The sequence below is a fragment of the Miniopterus schreibersii genome, assembly GCF_964146895.1.
Source record: "Miniopterus schreibersii genome assembly, chromosome: 5".
NCBI classification, from domain to species: Eukaryota; Metazoa; Chordata; class Mammalia; order Chiroptera; family Miniopteridae; genus Miniopterus; species Miniopterus schreibersii.
The window spans coordinates 58358845-58381696 of NC_138106.1; the positions used below are offsets into that span (position 1 = coordinate 58358845).

At 35.7% G+C, this 22852-nt stretch overlaps 1 protein-coding gene across 17 annotated transcripts in view; it reads right to left on the reverse strand.

Moving 5' to 3' along the window:
- Positions 1-22852, reverse strand: part of DZIP3 (DAZ interacting zinc finger protein 3) — a 74033-nt gene that overhangs the window by 18358 nt on the left and 32823 nt on the right. For 7 of the 17 annotated variants that reach the window (XM_081138537.1, XM_081138536.1, XM_081138541.1 and 4 more), the window contains 10 exons: positions 20212-20288; positions 17723-18340; positions 15896-15928; positions 14674-14840; positions 13828-13872; positions 10640-10665; positions 7708-7873; positions 6387-6482; positions 6109-6236; positions 148-216 (listed from right to left, as the gene is read on the reverse strand). In XM_081138537.1, coding sequence (XP_080994663.1) covers positions 148-216; positions 6109-6236; positions 6387-6482; positions 7708-7873; positions 10640-10665; positions 13828-13872; positions 14674-14840; positions 15896-15928; positions 17723-18340; positions 20212-20288 — 1425 coding nt within the window. The remainder of the gene's footprint in view (positions 1-147; positions 217-6108; positions 6237-6386; positions 6483-7707; positions 7874-10639; positions 10666-13827; positions 13873-14673; positions 14841-15895; positions 15929-17722; positions 18341-20211; positions 20289-22852) is intronic. The other 10 variants (XM_081138528.1, XM_081138543.1, XM_081138542.1 and 7 more) reach the window with 2 other exon arrangements.

Genomic DNA, 22852 nt, shown 5'->3' on the forward strand with positions numbered 1-22852 from the left:
CAGTATAATTACAAATACTGTTCAATTTTAGGCTCAAAGTGCCCCAGTTTAAATGATAAATTACATGGCTACCCGAGCCAGAACATGCTGAGTGGAATACATAGTTTCAGAGAGGGTGCATTCAATCGAAGCAATAGTTGTTTGTACCTTTTCATGGAAAGTTGCTCTTTAAGGTTCTTGATTTCATTATCTTTAGCATGGCTCTGACGCTGTAACCTAAGCAAAGAAGAAAGTGATAAAAAGTCAGAAATTATTTGTCATTAATATAGTCAGCTCTACTTATAGATGAGGAAGGTTTAAGTATGCCCATTTTGGGACACAAATGTTGAGCCTGAAAATAACTAAACGCTGATACCTAGTCCTTCTGCTTATTTCTGATGCGTGATTTAACTGACTTCACAAAGAAAGAACTAAGTTCTAACCCCTTAGTTTTAACTAAGTTATAAACTAGAAAGCTAAAGAGAAGAGTTATCTTATCTTGTATTCCCAGCTCAATGCCTCAGAAAAATGTCTTTAGTTCTTTGTACTTCAGTTTACCCACTAGAAAACAAGAGATGGTATCCTCTGATATTCTAGGCCTGTGGTGGGATTGAGAACTTTAAGTTCCTTAAAGAGATGATATATCAAGTCATGCAAACTGTTAAAGACTTAAGGTTTGAAAGAAATCAGACCTTAAATATAGAAGTAATAAAACTATGTGCAAATAAGAATTTTAATAAAAACTATAAAACTGGGAATCACTCATATGACCTAATCTTGGGAAGGTGGGATAAAAATTTTGTATAAATCAGAAAACAAAACCAGTGATTAGCTTAAAACTAATATGCAAGAAGCTGTTAAGAAAAATGCAAAGTAATACTTTTTGGTTAACATATATTCACATACCATTTTTTATATTCCTCCCTTGCGCTGTTATATTTCTCTTCACAACCAAGCTTTTAAATCACCTTGTTAGTTTGCTTCAGTAGAAAGAGATTTATAGCAAAAGCACATTTCTTTTTAAGTTTCTAATATGCTGAGACACTTGAGATACATAGGAGTATTGGTTAATGTAAGTTATTAGAATGGTAATGCCTTAAAACAGTGACTTTAAATGCTGGCTGGATTGCTCACTACCAGATCTCAGAGACTACCCACTCACCTTTACTCTAAGCCTCTTAGAAGCTATAGAGACTTACAATGTTCTATTGGACTGAAAATGCAATAAAAGAAAACATATCTCTTTTTATACAAAACAGGTCATGTTCTCAAGTAAATAATAAGCAATACAAACTTTGTTATTGTAATATACAGGAGAATGGAAAGAGAGTTGAAAAGTAGTAAGATTTCTAAAACCTACACCTTCCTTTCCTTTGTAAGCTTCCATAATTTCAATATTTACCAAGCTCTTGTTTAGAGTGGGTATTAAGAGTTGACAGTGCTGATAGGGAATACAGAAGACCTGGATTTGTAAATAAGAGAGGATAAGGTATGCACCGTTCTTATCATCCAGCTTGGACATGAACCAGCTCTATATGTTCAGGCAGTCAGAACTTCTCAGTTCTATCTTTCTCATGAATACCATGATAGAGTAGAATTAGATTTTCTTTTCTAGAAGATCTAAAGTTCTCAAGCTTATTCTGGCTGGCTGTTAATTTTATTGTACGGACTTCACTGACAGCAGTTTCTTAACATTAAGTGTTTATTGTAATTTGTACAAAATGTCACTTTTAGGTAAATCTTCTTTGTTAAAATTGCAACTATCATCAACAAATATTTACCAAACGTTTACTGTAAGATTGGCATTGAATTAGGCCAAAGGAAAAAGTTTAGTTTTTGCTTCCTACTGACCACCACACATCCTAAGATGAAAAAAATCAACATTCTACAAATAAAGATTATTTATATTTTTATCACATATTCTTGGGACATGATCAAGTTAGTTAAACAAAAATAGGCTCGAAAGCTTCTATGAGAACACATAGTGCTCATGCTTTTTTTCTGCCTAGATGCCCTTTGTCTTTTCTCCCATCTCATCTTACCTAGCATAGGTTCAATACTATATCTTCAGTGAAGTTTTTCTTATCACAACAAAATCCTTATGAAGAATAGCTCCATTTGACAGTTATGTACTTTTTAAAAAGTTAACCTTCTTGGGATACTCATAGATTCACATTCAGGTGTAAAAAATGATAGACAGGTCCCATGTACTGTTTACCCACCATCCTCTAATGGTATCATCCTGCAAAATGACAATGTTGACAGTGATACAGTTCAAGATACTGTATAGTTTAATCACAAGGATCCCTCATTTTGCCCTTTTATAGCCACACCCATTTCCTTTCCACTCCCATCTCCTCCTTATAACCTGAAACCACTAATCTGCTTTCCATTTTTATCATTTTTTGGGGAAATTTTTGTCATTTCAAGAATGTTATAGAAATGGAATCATATAGTATATAAGCTTTGGGGATTGGGTTTTTTCACTCAGCAGAGTTTTCTGATGCCTGCGGTATATGTAGAGATATCACTGTTTCATTCTTCATGGTGGTATTGTGTTTTCTCTTTTATTGTCAGTTTTGCTAGACGTTTGTTAATTTTATTGATCTTTTCAAAATACCAGTTTTATTTCATGAATTTTTCTCTATTGTTTTGTTTCTGATTTCATTATTTCTAATCTTTATCATTTCCCACTGCTTGTTTTGGGTTATTTTGCTTTTCTTTTCTGTGTTCTTGAGGTAGGAGCTTATATTATTCCTTTGAGACTTCCCTCTTTTCTAATGCGCACGTTAGTTTTTCTCAGACTGCTGTGTCCCACAAATTTTGATATATATTGTATTTTCACGTTAATTCAGTTCAATGTATTTTTATTTCCCTTGGAATAATTGGATATGTGTTGTGTAGTTTCCAAGTGTTTGGAGATTTTCCTATTATCTTAGCATTATTGTTTTCTAGTTTGATTCCATGTGATCTATGTTCAGCATAATTTCAATTCTTTTAAATTTGTTGAGGTTTGTTTTATGGCCCAGGATATAATCTATTTTGGTGTATTTCTTGTGGACACTTGAAAGCATAAGCATTCTGCTGTTATCTGGTGAATTGTTCTATAAGTATCGATCAGATCCTGTTAGTGGATGGTATTGTAAAGGCCTTCTTTATCTTTGTTTTCTGTATAGTAGTTCTATAAATTGCTGAGAATAGGTTGTTGAAGTCAACTAAAATTGTACATTTTTCTCTTTCTTTCAGTTCTGTCAGGTTTTGCTTCATGTATTTTGAGGCTCTGTTGCTGGTACATATGACTTCATTTTGGTGCCTTCCTGATAGATCCTTTTATCATCAGTAATGTCCTTCTCTGTCTCCAGTAGTTTACTTTGCTCTGAAGCCCATTTTATCACATTAATATAGCTTTATATAACCACTCCTACTTTTTCTTATTAATGTTTGCGGAGTATCTTTTACCATCCTTTTACTTTCAACCTACCTATGTTACTGAAACTGAGGTGAGTTTCTTGTAAATAGCGTATTATTGGATCACACTTTTTAAATTTATTTATTTTTTTAAATTTTTAAAAAATTTATCTTTATTGTTGCAAGTATTATAGATGCACCCCCTTTTTTCCTTTGAGCCCATCTATCCCACACTCAACATCCCCCTCCCAGGCCTTTACCACATTGTGTCAATGGTTGTTTGTTTTATTTTTAAAATCCACTCTGCCAGTCTCTGTCTTTTAATTGGTGTATTTAGACCATTTATATTTAAGCTAATTATTGATATGTTACTGATTAGGTCAGCCATTTCATTATTGGTTTTCTGTTCCCTCTGATTTTCTTTCCTTACCTTCTTGTGGGTTATTTGAACATTTTTTTAGGACTCCATCTTGACTTAAAGTGTTTTTGAGTATCTCTATTTGTGTAGTTTTCTTTGTTGTTGCCCTAGGTATTATAATATGCATATATAGCCTACTGCTATTGATCTTTTCCTACTTCAAGTGAAGTGTAGAACGGCTTATTCACACTGCTTTGTTGCTGTAGGGTGGAGTAGGAGCTCTGGTACCAACTGAGGAGAGGGAAAAAAGGGGAGTGCCAACTAGCCCCAGTGGTGGAGACTCAGCTCCCCATAGGGAGAGCAGGGATAAAAACCTAGCACTGACTAGTCCCACCTCAAATCAGTTCGTTAAGTCCACTGATGCAGGGTAGAGGTAGAGGTTTAGCTCGCAGCTGGACCACATTGATGCTATCTTGGCAGAGGAACTGAAGCACTATCTGCTTCCTCCTGGTGGGGAGTGGAAGGCCAACTGCCTGACCAGTACTACTGCCCCAGCAGAGCAACCTGATTCCTGCCACCTGCTTTTGTCAGAACACACTGCGTGCTTCCAAGGAGTGGTATGGGGCTGCTAGTGTTTGGCTGGAGTAGGTGGGTAATGCTAAGGAGGTTTCTACTTATTATATTTTCCTTTTCCTGATTCTTTGGCTAAAGGGAACAGGTTTTTCTTGGAGCTTTTTTCACCTTGTGCCTATTGGCAGTTGTAGGTTGGGAGCTTCTGCAGAGCCCTGTCTAGGATATATGGGAGGCAATAAGGAAAATCACTGATGCATCATTCCTTAAGTCCAAAGGTCGCTAGACAGTCTGCTTTCTTCTTCCACCTCTCAGAGTCTTCCTGTGTTTGTTTGTTGTTTTAGGTTGAGGGTGTTTTAGTTGTAAGATGAAGGACTTGCAAGTAATGGAGCTACTATATCTTGGTGGAAATGGAAGCCCATCTTTATATGTAATTTTAATCCCCTCATGGTAATCTATACTCTCTAATAGCTCACAGTCAATGTCTAACACGTCTTGGTATCCTCTACATGTGCCTTACATAATTATTCTCACAGTTAGTACTTAATAAATATTTGGTGAATATTCAACACTGAATGCTTATTAAGTGAAGACATACGCATCCCCTAACGGGATCTGTTTGTAGTGTTGAGCGTATAAGGGTGCCTGGGTCAGCTATCAAGAGTTGAGAAGGGATATCCTCAAATAGTAAAAGAAAGGAAACTCCTCTGCATGGATGGCATTACTTTTCTGATCTCTGGTATTATGTAACACATTTCTGGATTGGTCATTATCTTCCAGGCTAAAAGACAAAGTTTTGAATCCTTCTTAAGTGGCTGCAGCACTTAGTTTGCCCAAGCTATCTTTGGTACTCACCTCCTTCTGAACTTGAAGGATCTCTCTTAAGTCCAGCATGGACAAGCCTAAAAGTATTTTCAACTGCTATTATGTTGCCAGAACTATGTCATTCAGTTCTTCTTAAAAACCTCTTCAGGTTGGATATGATATGTGGGGGGAAATTTAAGACCTACATTTCTGACAAATATTTATCCAATTTTACAATTAGTATTTTGGACTCCTCACTTTAAGATATTTCCTAGAACTTGCCTATTCTTCTTATTAGCAGTCTAGGAACTGCAAAGGATTTCAAATTAGACTTCATAATGACTGGTATCTTGTGGTACTACTGTTCATTAAAATAATTTGTTACAAATTATATTATTCTTTCAACTGATTCTTATTGGAGGCAGTGATTACTAGAAGAAGTAAAACAAGACACTTGTTTTTCCCTATTAAGTCAGAATTTTTAGTCTTAGGCATTTAATCTTTAAGGTTGTAAGATAAATGAAATTGGTAGGGGTGAGAAAAGTTTCCAGGAATCTGATTTATTTTCCATCTCTTGGGCTTGGAACACAAATTCTCTGAGGGACCAACACAAAAAAGAATGCAAGTGATTCCATGGTGTCTTTGAGGAATATATTTATCATATGCTATAAAGAAACAGCCAATCATTGGTCACATTTTTACAAACTAGAATCATGATCTTAAAGTTAATTATCTTTCTCATGAAATTCTATTATCTTCACACTTATTCATCTAATACATGAAAAGCTTGATATACAGAGTGATCAGTTGCTTATTTCTCCATTCATCTGGCAAGGCAAAAATAGAGTTGGTTTTTAAGTGCAGTCCTGTGGTTGGCAGTTCCTAATGTGCAGTCACAATGCCACCCAGTGGCTACATAGGGATTATCTTTTAAAGACTGTTCACTGTGGAGCAAACCCAGAATTTTCTGTTAACGGATTTGTACTTACTTGGAAACCTTATTGATTCCAAAAGCCACTTGTTGATTAAGAGATGCGATGATTTTGTCTCTCTTTTTAATCTGCATTTGGTTTTCTTGCCACCGAAATGTCACTGTTTTCAACTGTCTTTTGAAATCCTACTCAAAGAAAAATATTATTTCAGTTAATTCTGCTTAAGTCACTAAAAATTGAAAGAAAAAAATTGTGTTCTTTAAAAAAAGATAGCATTAAGTTGAACATTTGAACTACCTCTGCCTTGCCTTAGATACAATGGCGAAAGTACTTACTTCACACTGATAGTGCAATTTATAAAGCTGCTGTTGTCGAGCAAGCTTTTCCTTCTCAGTTTCTCCATATTCTGCAGATACCTTGCTGGTTGAGCCCTATTGAGCAAATGAAATATGCATGCTTTATTTTCCTCTTTTAAAAAAGCACTAATATTTCAGTTACTTAAAGGAAATTTAAAGTTGCCATCTATCACCTATTCATGCTTTATAGGTATCAATGCAGACATCCCTTCTGATTAGTTCAGATAAACAAACACAGCCTCTCCTTAATTACAGCATTCACTAAATAATACCACAGTTACCTGTCTATTGATACTACTGTTGGATAAAATTATCTGCATGTTTACCATTTTTTAGGCATTTTTTGGGTAATGCTTTTGCTGTAAAAAAAAAACACACCACATGAGGTAGGCAATGAATACTTCCATTTTAGAGATGATAAAATTGCCCAAGGTCACACAGACTGGGAGTGGAGGAGCCTTAATTGCTCAAGCACTTATTAAATTATTACATGACATACCTTAGTTTAATGTTCAACTTCTCCACTATATTTATAAACACTATGATCACAGGGTGCATGTCATAGCGTAGCTCTTGAGACAAAGCAGGTACTAAATGTTTTTTGTTTTTTAATTTATCTTTATTGTTGAAAGTATTACAAATGTCCCCCCTTTTCCTCCACTGATCCCCTCTACCCTGCACCCCTACCCCCAGGCCTTCACCACACTATTGTTTGTGTCCATGGGTTATGCATGGACACAGACAACAGTGCTGTGACAATAGTGCTGTGACAGTAAGTACTCTGTAGAGTACTTATCACGTTCATATGCACCTTCACATATAGGTATCTCATTTCCAGCAATGACTACTACCAAGAAGGGAACCAAAGAAAAGACTGTTGTACACTGATATTGTTTGTAAACATTTCACGGTTAACAACCAGGTTTAATTAAAAAACAATAAAAGTAGCTTTGTTTTACAAAACTATTTTTCTCATGAAATTTAATCCAATGGGATTATGCCAGTTTTGCCCCCTTTTCCGAAGTAGCTGAAAACCCTTTGCAAGGAATACAGTTGTAATAAACTCTGCCCAATAATTAAAGGCAGAAAATGGCTTGAGGGGTAAAATGAAGTTTCTAGCTCCTAAAGTTCTGTTTTCCTCTCTCATTTCTCTGTCCTTCCCTTCCTGTTTTTTCTTTCTCCTCATAAACACTGAATAAACCACTAGACTAACATGCTGTTCAAACAGTCATGGGGCAAACAAAGGTTAACAATTATTTCTGGAAGGAGGAAGGCAGGGCTATCCTCTCTCCAGGCTTACCTGCTCTATCATGTCCAGAATATGCAATTCATCCAGGCTATAGAACTTTTCTTCAGCTGCAGAATCTTCTTGAATATCACTTGCATCATCTTTCATAAATCTACTGATTCGGTGTAGATTTGCTTGCTCTTTCTTCAGCTGCTCTTCCTTTTCTACCATATTTGGGCTACAGTAGTGACATAAGCAATGCGATTTTTTAGTTGTAGTTTTTCATTTAAGCCACTGTGTTCCAAATTAATATTGCACTGGTCTCATGACATGCTCAGCATCAGAAGGGTTCATAGTCAAAAGTTTAGACAGTGCTCAGACTGTGTACTTCTCAAAGATCACCATGATTTTTAGCGTATTTGAAATAGCACTCAATCAAAGTACCTATTCTGCTCATCCCAGTGTTTTCAAGAGCTACAAGAGCATGAAGTTCTTTTTTCAAATTGTAACTATTAATATCAATTGCTTTGAAAAATACTGACAAGCATTTCCACATCTACTATATTATTTTATCACAACATTCTTTTTTTTTTTTTTTAAATATATCTTTATTGATTTCAGAGACAGGAAAGGAGAGGGAGAGAGAGAGACAGAAACATCAATGATGAGAGAGTCATTGATCAAGCCCACAACCGGGGCATGTGCCCTGACCAGGAATCAAACCCCAATCACCTGGATCCTAGGTCGAGGCTCAACTGCTGAGCCATGCCCAGCCAGGCTATCACAACATTCTTGACAGGCTGGTTTAATCAACTTTAGCACTTAGGTTCAATGTACACTTAAATAGAAGGCTGCAAATAGCAACATAAAGTAGATTTTAAAATGCTTTGTTTGTAACAGGATCTTAAAGAAACTGTAGTGATAACATGCATTTCAGTCACTAGGAACCACTGCAAAAAGTATAAAAGTACTACATGTACAATGGCAATTAAGCCATTTTTATACCTATGTCTAAAGGGTAAAAATGCATGTTACTACCCTTTCAGCTGGCCTACTATTTAGTAGCCATAAAATTACTTCCTAACCTCACTGATAGGAATGAAAAATAGTACTTTTACTTATAGCATGATATAAATGACTTGATTTTATCAGTGAAGAGAAAGAAAAAAGATAACTCTAGGATGCATTATTGCCTCTTTTAGGCCACTGAAACCTAGTTAAAGTGACATCTAATGCTTATAGAACACTCCTTAGGTATCACCAAGGTATTCTAGAATGACTCAAACATTTTGGGAAGTCCAATGAAATCAACTGCTTGTGTATACCACTGGTCCCCAAACAAAATTGATTTTAAAAGTTACCTGAGAAACTTAAAATTTCAAATTACATTTTCCAGGCACCCCAACAACTGTAAAAATATAGGTGAATTTGTATTTTTTTTAAAGCTTCAGAAGATTATTCCTAAATACTTTAAGAATAATTAATAGCACTGTGATAATATAGGAAAACGTTCATATTACTAAGAGATGCAAACTGAAACATGTAGAAGAAGTAAAATTACATAAACTTAGGGATTAAAAACGCTTCAACAAAGAGCAAAATGTTAAGGATAAAGCAAATGTGAAAAAAGTGGTAATTGTTGAATCAAGACAATAGGTAGATGTATAATGTAGATATATTATTTTCTTTACTTTTCTGTGCATTTGGAAATTCTCATTTAAAAACAAAGCTCACTGTGTGATCTGATGATCATACAGGTTTGGGTCCACACTGTAGGCAAAATGAGCAAAATTACTGATGACACTATATTATTCTTTAGTAAGTTCTTTCTATGCCATTTAGACACAGCCTAAAAAACAACAAAAAACCAAAAGAACTATTGCTCTAAGGGAGCAATTTTCAACCTTTTTCATCTCACGGCACACATAAACTAATTGCTAAAATTCTGCAGCACACACAAAATATACTTTTTGCCAGTCTCACAAAAAAATAGGTAAAACTTTGATTCATTCACACCAGATGGCCTACTGTTGTGTTGGCTGCTGTCATTTTTATTTATTTGACAACCTAAGGGAAAAGAGGTCAGTGTCCCTGACTAAATAGTCATGTATTGCATGTTTTAAAAATTCTTGTGGCACACCAGTTGAAAATCGCTGCTCTAGGGGCTCAACTTGTTGACAAAGTGAAAATTCATCTTGGATGATAAACTATTTATTTACCAAGTAGATCATATCAATTATCAATGAGAATTATCAACTACAAGTGATGGCTTTAAACATAACAAAATATGTATGTTCTTGTTACCATTTTGAAGATAACATGTCCTCACAGTGAGCTCTGTAGAGGTACTACTAATTTCAGTTAAACTTTTTGGTGGGTATAATGATCTCTTTATTGGATTATCTCCCCTACTTCCTTCCTATTCTACACTGTCATCAATCTAATGACTGTACAATATAGATCATAAGTGATCTTTAAACATTAAAAGGTTTCCAATAAAGATTCAAAATTCACTGTTAACAACTGGGATTAAAAAAAACCAACCACCTCAGGTAAATTAAACAAACTAAACCAAAACAAATAAAAACAAAGTCTTTTGTTAAAGAGATCATTGGGACAAACAATATTTTGCCCTTTAAAATTAAGTCTTATTTAGTAAATAAGTCTTATTTAGTAAAGTTAAGTCCTAGATTGTAGTTAGCCAAATTTAGACTGTATTTTAAAAGATTTTATGCTGGGCCCAAAGCAGTCCTCAAATTAAACTGTTAGCATTGGATAACTCTTGAGTAGCCCTCTTGAAAACTGGCCAGAGATTCTATTCTACCAAAGTAAAGGATAATTTAACTTTTTGTCATGTCTATAAATGGTGAAAACTTATTAAGATAAGGACCTGTCCTTAATCCCCCTAATGAGAACACTTCCCAAGGCAAGGCTGTGTCATACTGGCAAAGCACATTTTGAAAGTACTAAGAAAACTTTAAAAATTAAATAAACTAATACGTACACTTGCTCTTCGTTTGACTCCTTATTCTGAAAAACAGCATCAAGAATTAGTCATCTGTATTAACTGTCAGTACAGTGCAGCGATCTGACTACATTTAGGTCAGTTTCTCAAACTTTTTGACCACAACCGTAAGAAGGAATATATTTTACCTAATAATGTAAATGCATTTATACAAGCATCTTTATACATAATTATAAAACTAGAATATAAGTTCCATGAAATAAACCCTACCCATTTTATGTGTTGTGAATTGCATATTTGTGTCCTCTCCCTCAAATTCATGCATTGACTCCCTGACCCTCCATGTCATGGTAACTGAAGGTAGGTCCACTGGGAAGTAATCAGGTTAAGATGATGTTGTGGAGTCCTCATAATGGAATTAGTGCCCTTATAAAAACAGGCCAACGAGCTAGCTCTTTCTTTCTCTCTCCACCATGTGATGACAGAGCAAGAAGGCAGTCATATGCAAACTAAGAAGAGGGCCCTCACCAGACATCAAATATGCTGGCACCTTGATCTTGGACTTCCCAGCCTCCAGAAGTGTAAGAAACGTTTGTTGTTTAAGCCACCCAGTCTATCACAGTTTGTTACAGAAGTCTGAACTGACTAAAACAATGGGTGATGAACTCTGGAAATTATTTTATTCCTACTAATTCTATTTCCTTTTTAAAAATGTTAGTTGTAACCCACTAAATGGATTTTGTAATCTATTACTGAGTAATGAAACACAACTGAAAATCATTCATTCGGGTATTGGAAGTGAGTATTGAGGCTGAGTTTGTACCTATTGTATATCTTGAGAAAGGGTACATGGAATTCTCATTTACAGAACCCTATACTAAATACAAGAGTTCCTGAAAATCAGAATATGAAAAAGCAGATTTATATATTAAAAATCTTAAAAAAAAAAGAAATGCTACGGAAATCACAATTGGGAGGAAATGTTAAAAAGCCCTAAATTTTATGTTCATTAAAATAGAACTATAGCCCTAGCCAGTTTGTCTCAATGTTTAGAGTGTCAGCCCAAAGACTGAAGGGTCTTGGGTTCAATTTCGGCCAAGGGCACGTACCTTGGTTGCATGCTTGATCCCTACCCAGGCCAGGGCGAGTGTGGGAAGCAACTAATTGATGTGTCTCTCTCACATTGATGCTTCCTCTCTTTCTCTCTCTCCCCCTCCCCCCTTCCACTCTCTCTGAAAAGCAATGGAAAAAATATCCTCAGCTGAGGATTAAAAAAAAAACTACAAAAGCAACATACTAAATAAAGGTAATATCAATGACATTTAACACATATTAAGAGTATTAATTACTCATATATTACCATTCCATTAAGAGTACTAATTACTCTTACATAAGTTACAGTATTAATTTCTACCACCTCTTGCTTAAAAGAAACTTCAGAATCTCTTTCCATACAGATTCCATAATGTACTTACAAATCTGTTTTGATTTATTGTCTGTATACTAAAAGAGTTTTTGCATTTCAGTGTCTGATCAATGCCTAGTGGCAGTTTGATTCTACAATTAAAAATTATGAACTCCTGCCTTGGTTCCAGTGTACCTGAATAACTGAGTTGAAGACCTTTGGTTATTCTTCATAATGAACATATCCAGTTATAGTTTATTAGTATTTCTGAAACTCCTTTTAAGTCTTTCCATGGCAACTATGCCAATGCATGAATCAGTCTGTTTTCTTAGATGCACCTCAGCAACTTCCCTTCTTTATAGAGGACATCCAATTTGAAGGCCTAAATTTATTCCTGCCATGTTTTTGTTTTTTGTTTTTTATCTCCAAGCCTCACCACAGGGCCTTCTATTCTTCTGCCATCTGCTTTTTCTCTCGTTTCTATTCCTGACCCTCAATTCCCCTGGGTGGGGGGTAGGAGTAGGAGCAAGAATAAGAGTACTATGTAACAGTAATTAATACTCTTCATGGAAGGGTAATACATGAGCAATTAATACTCTAAGACCAAAGAGTTATTTACAATTTGAATATATTAGAAGCTAAATATTAAATTCATAACTGCAGGGAGCATATACAGTAGCTACAAAGTCTCTATACGTACTAGTTAGAAGTTATCTATACTGTACCTTCTATTTGCTACACAAATTTTACTTTTTTATCACATTCCTCTGGTGAGTCCCTGAAGTTTTTAGGACTTTAACTGTCATTAGGTAGAGATGTTTCAAAACAAATAACAGAGGACACAATTTCATGCATAGGGGCTTTGTCATCACTCTGTTAACACAAGCAAATTTCTATATGCTAGAATTTTTCATGAGAACTCCTGATTAGAAAATTAGACTGACTTTTTACGACTGGTTGCTTATACTATGAGTAGACAATTCTTTGCACTTCAAATAACAGCAATTGAGTATATGAATAGGACTATTCTATATAAAATGACCATATGCAAAAATTTCAGTATTTTTAGGGCCTATACTTAAAAATTTAGATAAAAGATATAAAAAAAATTTAGATATTCCAATGTCCACATTTTATCTTGATAAAATTATCTTATATTCAAAGGATCTCAACTTCTTTTAATAAAATAAATTGGAAAAAAACTTAGGATGTTAAAAAACCCCAAGAAATTCCTAGATATTCACTGACATATAAAAGGACTTTTTAATATTACTAAAGTATGAATTTTTGAATGGTGTTTACATTTATTTCCAGTATTTTTAAATGACTAATTCTAATTCTACTTTTTTTTAATCCTCACCTGAGGCTATTTTTTCCATTGCATTTCAAAGAGAGTGGAAGGGAAAGAGAGAGAAAAACATCAATGTGAGAGAGATACATTGATAAGCTGCCTCCTGTCAGGGTGGGGATCGAGCCTGCAACCAAGGTATGTGATCTGAATGGAACCTGATACCCTTCAGTCCTCAGGCTGGTGCTCTCACCACTGAGCCAACCTGGCTAGGGCTCTATTTCTTATTTGTATATTTAAATGTATAAATTATGATTTAGGGAAGTAAAGTAGGCACACTGTAAGTTTAACTCATTCAGGATCTAACACACATAGACTTCTCTATAATCATATATTCAATAAGCTATTGACATTTTTAAGTCACTTGTGCTATATGTCTACTTAGATTAATTGTAAGTTCTAACAGTGAATCTATATATTACACGTGTTCATAATTAGACATCCCTCTATTATAATGCTAATATACCCTCTTACCTTTTTATTCTTAGTCTTTTTCTTTTTCTTCGGTTTACTCTTAACCTGACAGATAAGAAATAAATCCTTTAGTTAATATGAAAGCAAACTGCACAATGGGTTATTTTGCAAAATAAATTTTCTCTAATCACTGAAACCTTTTATCTTCTAGTATTATAGATCACATTTTCTTTCTAGACTCTATGGAAATTTTTCATTTTAATCTCAGTCTTCTGCTCTTAAAAAATATCACTGATGCGTAATGGAACAACAGAACGTCAGTGAGTAGGCCACTGAAAAGAGCTCACAAATCCTCACTTCCACACATGCGTGCATGAGTAACAGAGGAGGGAGGTACTTTTAAAAAGTCAACATATTTAGGTCTATAAAATGAAATATTAATCCTAGGAAGGATTTGGTTACTATATAATAACTATTATCACTTATCTATAAAGAAATACAGAAATTCCAACCTGGATGATTTTAACTCTACCTCTGTGTAAATGGTGTTAAAATAGCGGTTTTTCGTCCTTTCTCTTTCTATTCCTCACTATGCTTTCTTCTACTTTCTATTAACCTCTCACATCTACTCCCATCAATCAGAATAAAGAATCATGTTCAAAAAGTCTAGCATAGTGTCTGGTACATAATACATACTCAATAAATGCTGGCAAAATGAATGGTTAAGGCAGGAAACATTATGGAATAAAGTACTAGAGAAAGAACCATTCCAATTTAAGTTTTGTATGAACACTATGATAAATATAAACTAAGACTGTCTGGGATCCTTTAAGTATAGCAAGTGCAAAAAACTAAAGGCACTGATTATTAAGTTCTTCTAATTCAAATATTAATGAGAGCTTGTACTTCCTGAAGATCTTTAATAGATTCTGTGGAAGATTCACTGGGTATGGATGCCCCGTCCTTATGCATCTCTGCTAACTGTATTTCAGGGTTTGAGTTCACAGTTATATTGTACTCCATTAGAAGCGGGCTTAGTTCTTCCTCATTCTGTAACTCTTCTACATCAATATCTAAATGTTAAAGACAAAACATAACAACATTTGAATGCACGCAATTTTAGCCTCTATCACTATTACAAACATATATACCCCCAAAACACCATTCCAGAAATAGAAATAGAAGACATCTTACTTTGTTCAAATACTAGATGAAAATAAAATGCTCATTTATCAATGACCACATAACAGATGCATATACTAGCCTGAACCCAAATGCTAAGAGGCTTTACTGTTATCTTACGTAAACTCTATATATTAATATTCTAGAACTTAAGTTGACTCTAAATATTAAGTTTCTGAGTATCCTGACATTGACCCTATTACTACACTTCAAGTAGAATTATTTTAGGACATAAATCTAAAACAGAGAGAAAGACAGAAAGTCTAATTTTTCCCTTTTCATTATTTTTCATAACCAAAAGTTTGGAAGGGTACTAGCCTGTTATTATGTGACCTCTTCTTTGACACCATGCTCCTTGATATTGCCCTAGAGATTCAATCTCAAATCTTGTAAACTTCATCTGACTGGTCACAGATAGTCCAAACAAAACCCACTATGTTATTAAGTATAATTTACTCCAAACAAAACCCATAGTGTTGTTTTCTTAAGTAAATTTTAATTGCACAATATAATTACATTAAAAAACACACACTACGGCACAAAAATAAAAATTTAAAAAAAATAGCAACTCACTATCTAGCCAAAAAGAATACAGCTTTAACAACTGATAGCTAACTAGATAAAAGCTACATAAGCTAAACAATAACATGTATGAGCAGGTAGAGCAAGCAGGTAGGCATTTTTGCCTCTTGAAGTGTCCTGTGTGTCAAAAAGTTAAAATACTATGCTTGGGTAAACCCTGGGGCACAGGCACTAAGACCAAGGCAGAGTAGAAAAGCTCAAACTAAATTCAGCGGGCCAGTAGAAATGTGACCACATGCTTTTCCAAGCCTGCAACAATTACAGCTTATCATACAGTTTATCTGACAAGTAAGACTCTTATAGTGATCCCTTAGCTTTCCCAAATTAAAAGGTCACTTAGGCATTTTGTTTTTAACATACTTACGTTGACAGCCGGTTATTGACTGTAGAGCAATTCCTATGATACATAAAGAAAACATTTAGATGTGCAATTGCAAATGCAACCAACAAATATATGACTGGTACTACGGAAAGCCAGAAGATTTTTATACTGTACTACTTTTATAACTAACTGTAAAGATAATCAGTTTCACTCATGAATCCAGTTTAAACAAGGCATGATCTTTAGATTGTAACATAAAGGTTATAAACCCATGATTAAGGAAAGAAAAGAACAAAAATTTTGATAGTTCTTGATAGATAATAAGCACTTTAGAATATAAGCACTTTAAACCAAGCAGCAAATTGTTATGATTTATAAAGTCTAAAGTCAATCTTCCATTGAAAGTTTGAGCCTTTTTTTAGCAATATTAATTATCCTGATCAGCCCTCCATTCTCCTTGCACATTAATATTATATCAGGCTCTAGAGATTGAATGATACATAAAAAAGATAACTAAAGATAACTTCATAGAGACTTAGTGGGGACAATGGGTATTAATCAAATAATCAGATATATGAGTGAAAACTGCAAATATAAAAACTACTAAGAAAGACATATAAGATGCTAGGAAAGTCTCCATTAAAGGGACTTGACCAATAAGCTCTTCAGACTGAGAATTCTTGAAATGCCTTTAATTTATTTAGTGTCCAAAGCACTTTCCCAAGTATTACTTTTACTCTCACAACAGAGTGAATGTATAAAAAAAAAAAGCCTGTAATTTATAAGTCAGGGGTCCTTGCCTGACTTTCTTATATCATAAAACTTGGCATTCTCTTCTTTCATGCTCAAAGAAAGTTCTTAAAAGTTAAGCAGGAAACACAATGGTATCCCAGAGCCTTAAAGGAATGGGATAGGGACCTAGTCATCATCTCTGACAAAAATCTGGACCTGTTCAATAATTACTAGAAGCTTCGGAAGTTGTACATTTAAATAGCATCAGTGTGGTCATCAGTAGCTCACTAGATAGTATGACTAATAACTTGGGGTCAGGAAAAGTCACCCAGAATAGCACAACAAGGGTTTCAGTGATGCTGAGGTGCCTTGAACTCCGCTTTCCATGTTGACACCTGAGAGGCTACCATGGCATGTGGGAGAGGAGGTCTGAAGTCTTTTCCATATCAATACACTGCTGACCTTAAATACTTGTATAAATGGTATCTAATTTTTTTAATTACCCATGGCCATTGGGTAATTATGCTGCCAAACATATAAGCATCAAGATTCTGCTGAAAAGGAGGAAAAACACACACTCATGATGTCTAAAAGGGTTTCCTTGAAACACACAGTACCAGTATTTCATAGTTTTAGGCATCCTTAATTTTGTAGAATAAAACTCCTCTACTTAAAAATCTTCAGCAATTCCTTTCTGAAAATACAAACCCCTCAACATGGTAAGAGAAATCCTCTTGAATGTATTCTCTCTATGAATGCTCCCCTACTTTAATCTCTTTAAGATTTATTAGTAATCTACTTTAAGGCAAAACTTTTAGTTCCCTCCATTATATTTTTATGTGTCTATACCTTTGTTCTTGATTCCTTCTGAAACATTCTTCTCCATCTTCTTCACTTGGCTAACTTTTACATGTGATTTAGGAATTCCTTAAATACTGTATTTTCCAGAAAGTTTTTTTTGATTCTTTTAGGCTAGGATTTCTCAAGGTATTCTGAAACATCTCTAGCACTATAATTCCTATTAGGTTCTTGATGAGTCTATTCTCCCAAGAATGTGAGCTCACTGAATCTCCTGCCCTTAGCACTGTGTCTGGCACAGTGAAAGTTTACTGGCTGAAGTAAGTAATTATTTTGTACCTTGTTGATAGCAGGATAACATCCTCTGGATGATATCTGGTACTGGTATGCCTAGGTAGATGGACAGCTGATGGTAATCAAGGGAGATATTCTCAATGGGATTCTCCTTCACTTTGTCAATATCCTCTTGCTTCATCCCAAGGCGCAGAAGAGTATCTGAAACTTTTTTCCAAATTGAATTGAATTGTGACTCAGTGAGACCATTCATCAAAATCTCACTAAGGAGGATATCCCTGTATTTGCACAGCCTCAGGATGTCTGCAGACTTAGAGAGATCAGAAGATGGTGGTTCCATATTCCAGCCTCTTTTGGGTGCAGGGAATACATTCAAGTGTTTTATGAGTGCTAACAGGAGGTATAAGTCAAATTGTTTAGACTGTGGTAGCTCCTTGTTTGGGGGATAAAGCAGATGCCATGCTCCACCCAAAGGGTGATTAGTCCAAAGATGGTTGTAGTAGGGTTCCAGCACATTCTTGTGAATAAGAAGCTCTTTTTTCAAAAGAGGGGGTGGCAGAGCCTCATCAAATATTTGCCGGACAATGTCAGTACCAGAAATAATAATTATATGAAGCAGATGATAGAAATAATTATAATCAAGTTTGAAGATAGGCATTTCATCTGAAAATGAATTTTGAGAAGTCAAAACATTCCACATTAATGCTATTTTCCTATGTGGTCTCCCATATTACATGCTTAGCTCCTGTAGGACAGGGACTAGTACAGAAGAATGACGTACAGTACAGTGCTTTGCCACAGCCAGCGCTCAATACACATGCTGCTATCTGTCTAGCTGTCAAAAATTCAAAATAAAATATTACATCCCCAAGCAAAAGTAATCACAAAGACTAATCACCACAGAAGTCTTTCAACCATCCAGTTCAAGTAAATGAGCTTTGGCAACCAAATGGCATAAAAGTATTAGGCTTTCAATTCTGAAGACTGTCAAGAATAGTAACTGCCAGTGTTTAATTATACTTTACTTAGGCAATTATATTTTACCTGAATCAGCGCTGTCCAACAGAACTTATGAAAATGTTTTAGATTTGCACTGTCCACTAGCCACTGACCACTAAAAAGGCCGCTTGTCTGACAAAGAAACTGAGTTTAAAATTGTATCTAATTTTAATTAATTTAAATAGACACATATGGCTAGTGGCTACCATAGTAGACAACACAGAACTATATCAAGAAATATAAAGTGATATAATGCCTTGCCACACAAAGTGTAGGCCATGGACCAGCAACATCAGCATCCATATGGGAGCCTGTCAGAAAAGGACACTTTCAGGCCCTACCCCAGAGCTACTGAATTGGCTCCTAACATTTTTAACAAAATCTCCAAATAATGTAAATAGCTATTAAAGTCTGAGACAGTTACCTAATGAACTTCATGTTCTTACCCTCTAAAAAAAGAGAGTAATCATTAAGTGGGTATTTCATTAATGAAATGGAATAAGGCATGAGGGATAGAACTGTTCAGTATTTTTCTGGTTTGGTAGCACTTCCAATGAAGTAGACTGAGATGACTTAGAAAGTGGTAAGAATGTGGTATATAATGGTATATTTGTTGTATTAACATAAAAATATGTTTACCATAAAATGCAGCTTTATTATTTTATCCTTCATGATTCTGTGTTTCAAGAGAATTTTAACTTAGTATTTTGCTTTGTGTACTTGGCATACACTGTGTGGAGGCAAGCAGGGTTACAAAGCAAATGACCCAGGGAGGTTTCTCTGGGTTGCCAATAAGGCTGGGACCAGGGACATCCATTCCCCTTAGCAAGAAGGTTTGCCACCAGACTATTCTTCCATGGGACCAGGGGCCCTTAAGGTATCCAAGTGCTAAGCAGCTGGCATTTCCTAGCACGCACTCCTAGACAGCTGGTAACTGACTTTTGATTACTTGGTCTTGAGCCCAAAATGTTCATTCCTTCCGTTTTGCTCTATTAACAGGGAATACAACAAGAGAGTAGGGTTTGGTAGGGAATCTGCTGAAGCCCAATCTCATTGTGAAGTCACAGCTATGCACTAGACTAGCAAACTTCTCTGCAGAATACCAAGGTACTGAGAAACCCAAGCACCTGCTGATCTTTCTGTCCATTAATTCTAGCTCATACTAAGTACTGTTTGCTACTGTAAATCTAATCCCAATGAATGACAAATGCAAGAAGCACATGGTTAATGGCATGATACTCTGCGGGGGTGGGGAACCTTTTTACTGCCAAGGGCCATTTGGATATTTATAACATCATTTGTGGGCCATACTAAATTATCAACTTAAAAATTAGCCTGCTATATTTGTCAATCATTTAATTAACTCACCCCTAATGTGATGGCTGGAACTGCTTCTCTTTGGTGAGGCCTTGGCAGGGCCAGACCAAAAGATTTCGCAGGCTGTATAGAGCCCGCAGGCCGGACGTTCCCCACCCCTGCAGAGTAAGTAAAAACTTTTAACATACTTTTCAATAGGAGGCATATAAAAATAATACCTTTTGTACTAAATTTTAAACTGATCTTCGGTCTTATATCAGTATCAGTTCTTTTCAGAGACATCAACTTTTTATAACTGCAAGTGGAAAAAAATTGTTACAGTCAATACCAAAGTCAGTCAAGGTTGCTGGTGTCAGCACGGCTAAGGGAGTGGGTATTTCCTCCTCCTCCTCCTGGGAATAACTTAAAAGCAAAGGAGAAAAATGAATGAACAGACAAAACCCACCAATAATCACAACTCCATATTGTCATTTTCATTGGAATTAAGAGGCAAGTAGAATTTCAAGATTTCATATCCAAAAAAATCACACGACTACCTTATTTGCAAAAGGACTGTGTAGTAGCAGAAAAAAAGAAATCTTTGCATTGTGAAAAAACAAGCAAAATGGAAACTCCTCCCAGGTCATCCTCCACCACACAATCTTCTTACCAATAATTATTCTAAGAAAATTCAATTCATTTAAATGATAAGTGATTTTAAAAAGAGAGAAAGAAACTGGCATAACAGCAATACAAATAATTAGAAAAAAAGTTAGGGAAAAGTATCAAAATTTATTAAATGGATTAAACACTAAGTAAATGTTGCCATAACACAGATACCAAATCCAGACAAAGACAGTACAAAAAGAAAACTATGAATCAATTTCCCATAGGAACACAGAACAGAAATCCATTAAATATATTAGAAAACTGAATCCAGTGATAAAGATTCTCTCCTGAACTAAAATTCTAGTAAGGCTCCTCTAAGCTCTTTTTCAGCTAGATTTCACCCTTGTCCATGTCTTCAAGAGCTCAAATTTACCAAGAACCAACCCAAGCCAGCAACATCAACTAACAGCAGAGGACAGTCAACAGCTTACTTGATCATAAAGCCCAGCCTGCAGCCTTGCCCAACTTCAGGGCACAGCTTGCAGCCCTACCTGATCTCAGAGCACCACCTCAGACCTCATCTGACCATGAAACCTGGCCTGTGGCCTCATCTGAATGTGAAGTAGAGCTAGTGGTACCATCTGGTCAGGGAGCACAGCCTGAGGCCCCACCCGACCAGAAGCAACTGCAGAGCATAGCCCTGCCCAATCACAGGATCCAACTGGTAACAACGCCCTGCCAAGATTAAAAACTTGTGAACCTGCCTGACCAGAGATGATTGCAGAGCATAGCTAGTGACCCTACCTGACTGCAGAAAATAGCCACCAGCCCCACCTGGCCAGGGAGCCCACCTAGCAGTCCCCCTTGAACATGCGGCCCAGCCACAAGCCCCACCCAACCATGAAGCCCAGCCAACAGCACCCCACTCCCAACTTTGGCTTCACGTAACTAGAGAACACAATAGGAAGCTCCACCTGCCTTTAGACATTACCAGCTGACTCATCCTGTACCCCCCAAGCTGAGGTGACTGGTGAAGGTCTTTCCCTGCCAAAACAAAGTCTGCAAGAGGTGACCATATACTCGAATGTGCAGACACCTACACATTGATACAAAACCATGAATAATCAGATAACATGACATTACCAAAAGTAATAATCCTCCAGTAAGTGACCATAAAGAAATGGAGATCTGAACTATCTGACAAAGAATTCAGAATAATCCTCTTAAAGAACTTCAGTGATTTATAAGAGCACACAGACGACCAAATGAAATTAGGTAAACAATGCACGAACAAAATTAGAAGTTCAAGAAAGAAATAGAAACCATTAAAAACAACACACCCAGAAATCCTAGAGCTGAAGAAACAATGAATGAAGAATTCAATAGAGCTTCAACAACAGATTCAATCAAGGAGAAGAAAGAATCAGTAAACTCAAAGGCAAATCATCTGAAATTACCTAGTCAGAGAAGAAAGAAAGAACAGAGAATGAAAGAGTTAAGAAAACTTAGGGAACTTATGGGATAACAAGAGAAACAATGTATACAGAAATCCCAGAAGAAGAGAAAGAGAAAGGGACAGAAAGTTTATTTAAAAAAATAATAGCCCTTTACCAAACTTGGGGTAAGAAATAAACATTCAAATTTATGAGGCTCAAAGGGCTGCAAGTGGGTTGAATCCCAAAAGGACTACAATGAGAAAAAAAGAGAAACATTATAATTAAATTGGCAAACATAGAACTTTGAAAGCAGCAAGAAAAAAGCAACATTGCCTTGACATTGGACTGGCAACAATTTTTTGGATTTGACACCAAAAGCACAAGCAACAAAAGGAAAAACAAGTGGAACTACATCAAATTTAAAAGTTTCTGCAGAGCAAAGGAAACAATCAACAAAATGCAATGGCAACCTACTGAATGGGACAAAATATTTGCTTTAATAACAATAATGCATTTTAAAGTATAAAAAATGACCAAACATTTTGCCATTTGTTCATAAAACCCTATGAAGTAGCTCCTCCACTTTTGGTAATAAGATCCAGTTAGTTATCAGAGGAATCTCCCCCAGAAAACAATTGCAATACCTAGGCAAATTACAAAAGGCAACTCCCTGACAGTGAAGTGTGGAACGAACAGACCAACTCTGATGGTGGGGTACTTGCTCAGAGGAAAGGATTATATAAAATAAGTTTGTAAATTCACCAGTGTTAGAGCTTTTAGCCTGGGGCTAAGGAGCCTGGTGGTAAACAAAGGTCTCCTTGGCCAAAGGAACCAG